This window comes from Acomys minous (genome assembly GCF_964271855.1).
Source record: "Acomys minous genome assembly, chromosome: 9".
Lineage (NCBI taxonomy): Eukaryota > Metazoa > Chordata > Mammalia > Rodentia > Muridae > Acomys > Acomys minous.
The window spans coordinates 16,317,507-16,323,506 of NC_140490.1; the positions used below are offsets into that span (position 1 = coordinate 16,317,507).

Here is a 6,000-nt window from a genome sequence, read left to right on the forward strand (position 1 = left end):
CTGTCCCGGTCAGTTTTATTGTCAGCTCGACACAGCCTAGAATCACCTATGAAGCTGGAATCTCAGCTGAACAATTATCTAGATCAGATCACCCTTGGCATATCTGGGAGAGACTGTTTCAACTTATGATTGGTGTTGAAGGGCTAAGTCACCCATGGGTGGTGTAAGCTAAGCATGAGGCAGAGGAAGAGCCAGTAGGCAGCCTTCCTCCGTGGCTTCTGCTTCAGCTGCTGGCCTGACTAACCTCCAAGTGTGAGACGAACACATCCTTTCCTTCCCAGGCTGATTTTGGTCATGACACAGCAACAGAAAGCAAACTTTGACAATGTGCTGGCTACTTTTATGTCGACTGGACAAGCTAGAGTCACCCAAAAGTTGGGGACCTCAATTGAGAAAATACCTCCAGAAGATTTTGTTATAGGGAATTTTCTTAATTAGTGATTTACGATGGAGGGCCCAGCCCATCGTGGGTGGGGCCATCCCTGGGCTGGTGGTCCGAGGTTCTGTAAGAAAGCAGGCTGAGCAAGCCATGATGAGCAAGCCAGGAAGCACATTCCTCCGGGCCTCTGCATCAGTTCCTGGTTCCTGGTTCCTGCCTTGTTTGAATTCCTGTCCTGACTTCCTTTGATGATGAACAGTGATATGGAAGTGTAAGGGAAATTAACCCTTTCCTCCCCGGTTTGCTTCTGTCATGGCAATAGAAGCCCCAAGTAGGACGGACAAAGAAAGGGATTGCTTCCCAACTCACTCTTCAAAGGCACTATTCTTCTGATGTCAAAGCCAGGCAAGGGATTATCTGAAGAAGGCCGCTGCCCACCCTCCCTCACGGACATACCCAGCAGTGCCAAGAAGAAATGCCAGCAAAGTGAATCCCAGTGAGATACAAAAATATAAAGCATTAGGAAATAGGGTTCATTTCGGGAGCACAACTGACACCAAGAGATGCCGTGTGTGTATATATTTTTTTTACCCCTTTCTCTTAACATAACAGAATCAAGAACATAAACTATGTGACCCTCCCACAGGGCATAACAGCATCTGACAGAGTCAAGCAGTTCTGGTTTCTTGCTACAAGGAAAGTTCCAGCAGGTCCAGGCAGAATGGAGGTGCTCAAGGTGACGCCATGAGGTACAACGGAGAAATTTAGTGCCCACAAACTGTACATTTGTCCCAAATCTCTGCAAGCAATAGTCAAGAACAAACTTATGTTCCTTAGTAATACTCTCCAGGTGGGATGACTAATCTCAGATGTCAGTCTGACCACGTCTGGAATCAACTAAAACCCGAAGCATCTGAGGATGCCTGTGAGGGGTTTCTCTTGATTGGATCATTTGAGGTTGGAGGACCCACCCTAAATCTGGGCCACACCTTCTGCTGGTCTATGGAAGGACATAGGAGGAGACGCTCTTGCTTTTTGCCTGCTTGCCCTAACTCTCACTAGCAAGCTCACGTACCCTCCTGCTGAGGCAGGCATTGGAGTATTCTAGTCCCTAGCTGACTTTAGAGCCTACTTCTTTGGGATTTTGACATAAACTGAAGACCAGCTAAGACATCTGGACCCAGACCGAACAACTCCCAGATTCTTTGACACTTTCTGTTGGGAGACAGGCATTGTTGGACTAGCTGGACTGCAGTCTATAAATAGCTAGTTCTGGTCCTGAAAAGAACCCTCCTGACTAAGCCGGGAGCAGGGGTGAAGACTAGATCAAGGATGGGAAGAGAGAAATTGTCCCCATCTTCTCTTTCTGAAGGCTTCTGTGAAACGACATTGGCACCCCCCCACCCCCCTCGTCACTTAAGTGTCTGAGATGATCATCGCTTAAATCCAATGCAGTCAGAAAGAGAAAAGCTCAGGCACCTGCTATATCACACATGAACCTGGATGACATCACATGCCGGGTGCGAAAGGCCTGGCACAGAGAGACACACAGGTATTTGTCAGACCTGTGCAGCAGTTAACTCCACATAAACAGAAAAGCAAACTGGTGCCTGGGGGGGGGGAGGTGCTGGGAGGGCGACCACTTAGTCCCTGCAGGATGACATGGTTGATGACAATGCTTATCAACTGGTCTTATGCATGGCCAAATAGGAAGCAGCGTGTTTGGGCTGCCGCTGGATTTTACTTACACCTTGAAACGCTAACTCGATGCCAGGTGAATTTTACTTTAAGATAAAAGTCAATGCAATCTTATTCGTTAAATTCTCATGTAACACCTCCTTTGTCCCTCTCTCAACAGGTTGGCACATGCCCTCCAAAGCAGGTTGGGTAGGGGATGACAACCCATCAGATCAGACAAATCTGGCAATTGGCTCCTCCAACAAAAGCTGGGACTTTTCCTATGGTGCCGGATGACACGGTGACCCCAGCTGGAGGAAAACACCTGGAGTGTGTCAGATACCCTGATCCTAGCTGCCCCCAGCCTGATCTCTCCTCAGATCTCTGTGCATTGATTCCAATGGAGCCTCTACCTAGAATCTAGCCCAGGGCTTCCAGCCCACTCAATCCTGCCTCCGTGAAAAGAAGAAACATTCTCCTCACCCCACATATGGCTGCTCAGGATGGCAAAGGCACAGCTGGAGTCCGAGCACCCGTGGCTCCGCTCTCTTTCTCCTGATGCTGGCAGTGCCATAAACATATGCTGAAGCCTGTGGTCCACCTAAGGCTGGTTAAGCAGAAGTCCCCAAAGGATGGCGGTGGGGGCTCTGAGGATGCCACTGATGGTATCTGCTTCCAGGACTCAGAGCTCAGGTCCAGACTGCCAGAGAACACTATCTAGCTACAAGCAGAACCAGCTCCTTCCTGCCTGGGGTCCAGCCTGTGCCTGCACAGCTCAGTAGGGCAGCTTTTGGTGGGCCTAGCATCTCTATGACCCAGCACTTGTACGACCCTCCACCTTCGGCACCAACATCCATGTGACCCAGCACCTACAAGACTCAGCTCTTAAAGGGCCCACTACCTTCAGGGCACACCCGACCAGCACCTGTCTGTGACTCAAACAGACAATAGTCCCAAACTGTGGCTAACTCTTGCCTTCCCAGAACTTCCTGGGGCTACTCAACCATCATCCACATCCTTCCGCTCACTGCCAGGCTGGGTTGCTTCCTGGCACAGATGGAGGAGCCTTGGGATGTACAGCTCTTCCCATGGAGGCTTTACCTAGTGTCCAAGCAGTCTGTGGACATAGTGGTCCTCGGCCACTGGAGCCCAGAACCCCTGCCTGACGCTTGCTGTCATGCTGGATCCTGTTTTCCAGACAGACATAGAGCAGATACTAGGGGTCGTGGCTGACTGCTCGGTAACCAGCCCGTGCTAGGAGTCGGAGGAAGATAGAACCCTGGCTTCCTGGTGCCCACAGCCCTCAAGACCAAGGAGGCTCTTTCAGTAGCCCTGAGACACCTCACCCTCATGCGAGAAGTCAAGCACACAGACAGTCATCCCCCCACACAGAGCCAAAGCCTTACTGAAGTATTTGGCAGCGAAGGTTTTTCTTTTGCTGGTCGCCGTCGGCAGCATCTCTAAGCTGGCAGTGTGCAGATTTCTCCCGTATCTTCTTTCGAAGGCAGCAGTCACATCCTCAGGCAGACAAGCTAATTCCTGGTTTCAGTAGCAGGCGATCAGTATCTATAGTAAAGAAAATATATTTAGAATGCCCTTTACAGGCATTTTCTTGGATTTCAAACGTGAAGCCTGCTGCGAGGGATGAGCTTCTTTTGCGGAGCATGTAGCCCGGGGATCCGAGAGCAGACTTGGGGAAGTCGGAGTATCAGTTCCTCAAATCCGTGAAATGGGACCAGCAGTGACAACTGCCTCTCAGAGGGAGCAGATACCAGATGCATCAGCAGAAGCAACGGCTCTGTGGGCTAAGAGCCCTAGTTTCTAGAGTTTTTTTTTTTTAAAGGAACCAACATGGATCTAATTGCTCTGAACATGCAGGGTGGCTCCTGGTCCACACTATGGCCTCTGGGGCGTGTGGTCCAGGGGCTGAGGTAGAACCTAGGAAAAGCTCTGTCACATCCTCAGGGCGCTATTTCTCCATTCTACTTTTGAAAATTTGTTGTCATTGCAACATCATTTGCAGTTGTAGAAAACTGATAAAAAACAAACGAACAAGTAAAAAACTCGGTTATTTATTATAGCCAAGTGGCATTTCTGCAGCCATCAATGTCATTGTCATTCACACAACCGTGCTAGTGACTTACAGGGAAGCCAGGCTCTAAGGTGACAGGCACAGTGTCGCGTGTCCTAGTACAGATAACGCATCTGCAGATGGAGGAAGACCACCTGGGAGGATATGCCCAGAATGTTCTTTCTCCCCACCTTGTCTCCACTCTGCTAGCCTCTACAAGCTGAGCTTGTAACAGGCCTGAAGTTACAAACTGACTGAGCGAGCACTGGTGGATCTTTCCAGCCTGGGCTGGGGGGAGCAGGGATGTGGGTGAGGCAGGGGTGTGGGCTGGCATCAGTCCACCACAGTGCCACAGAGAACGGAAGCTTGAGGTTATGGGTAGTGGCTGGCATTCATGCTGCTGCTGAATGCTCCTGGCCCACACTTTAGCATGTGTGGACATAGTTCCAGTCACTGACCAGTCCCCAGGGAATGATGGGACAGTATCTGGAATGGAGAGAGCCCACTGTCTTTGGGATGGATAGCTGAGAGACGGAAACAGCGGGCAAGCACTAAATCTACTAGAGCCCAGGATCAAGAGGTCAGCATGACCTAGGGCACTGGAGTACAGACAGCCCAGCTGGCCCGGGAGCCTCCAGGGCAGAGCTGGGGTTGGAGCCTGGGAAATGAGGACCCTGGAGCTGATATAGATCTCAGCGACCCTGATGGCTCCAGAGTGACACCTCCACTCTGTCCTAGACGCACAGAGGGCTTGGAATCATAGGTGCATTGGGATGGGAGTGGGGGACACCTCAAATCCACTGCAGCAAGGCTTAGAATAAAAGTTCTGGGTCCACACTCTGGGTCCGGTTTCTAGCAGGACACAGAGCCAGGTGTGTAGTATGCCTGTAATCCAGTCAGGAGGTGGGAGCAGAGGATCAGAAGTTCAAGGGTACTTTCAGCTATATAGTGAGTTCAAGGCCAACCTGAGCTATACGAGACCGTGGCTATTATTATTATTATTTTTAATAAATGGAACAGAAGGCTAAAGTTAAAGTTGAATTCAAGAACACAAGGGCATGTGTTGGCTCCTTTAGGAGGCACAGCCTCACAACCTGGGTGGCAGCAGGCTGGTTCCTGCAGGTTGATGCTGTCAACCAAGCCTGGGTTGCTTTCCAGTTCTGTTTGCTTCTGGGATGTTTCCTCCTCTCCCTCCTCCTTCCCCTTCCTCCTCCCTCCTCCCTCCCACGCCCTCCCCCACTTTTTGGCTGGCATCAGCTCCAGGGGCTAGCATAGACTTTCCAGTCTCGGAAGAACCAAGGTCTCTTCACTTCTTCCGAACCCCTGTCAAGTCCCTTCTTTGCTTGACTTAGGGCGCTAACCAAGCCACTTGAGTCTGTATCCCAACCAGTGGGGTGTGCTGATTGGCTAAAGCCAGCACATCTCATCTCAGGAACTGGGTGGGGCTGGCTTTCCACAAGACTAGAGAGGGCCCACAGCCCTGGGAGACTGTTACAAGTGTGTGTGTGTGTGTGTGTGTGTGTGTGTGTGTGTGTGGTGTGTGTGTCGGAGGAGGGTCTCCCAAACTCCTACGCTACTGTGGGGGTTGAAGTAAAGAGGGGTCACCTCTGTGAAAGAGAGGAAGAAACTGCTCTCTAGCCCTCTACCTCAGCCTTCTCCTAACCCACCTTTCTAAGCAAGGTCAAGAGCAGGCCACACCCAGCCAAGCCTCCCTGAGCATGACTCAGCTCTAGCCATGGCTCTACAACATGCTCACAACAGATCCGTTTGCCCTGGACTCTGGGGCCAGTGCCCCTGTGCCCTATATCACCCCACCTGCAGGTATTAATAACAGCTGTCATAGGACTGTGCACGGACACATTTACCGGGACAG

General features: G+C 50.9%; 1 protein-coding gene across 2 annotated transcripts in view; it reads right to left on the reverse strand.

Moving 5' to 3' along the window:
• Positions 1-3,657, reverse strand: part of ARHGAP22 (Rho GTPase activating protein 22) — a 154,984-nt gene extending 151,327 nt beyond the window's left edge. The window contains exon 1 of one of the 2 annotated variants that reach the window (XM_084794323.1): positions 3,463-3,657. In XM_084794323.1, coding sequence (XP_084650449.1) covers positions 3,463-3,514 — 52 coding nt within the window. In that variant the 5' untranslated portion in view covers positions 3,515-3,657. The remainder of the gene's footprint in view (positions 1-3,462) is intronic. The other variant, XM_084794325.1, reaches the window with a different exon arrangement.
• Between the last annotated feature and the right edge of the window lie 2,343 nt (positions 3,658-6,000).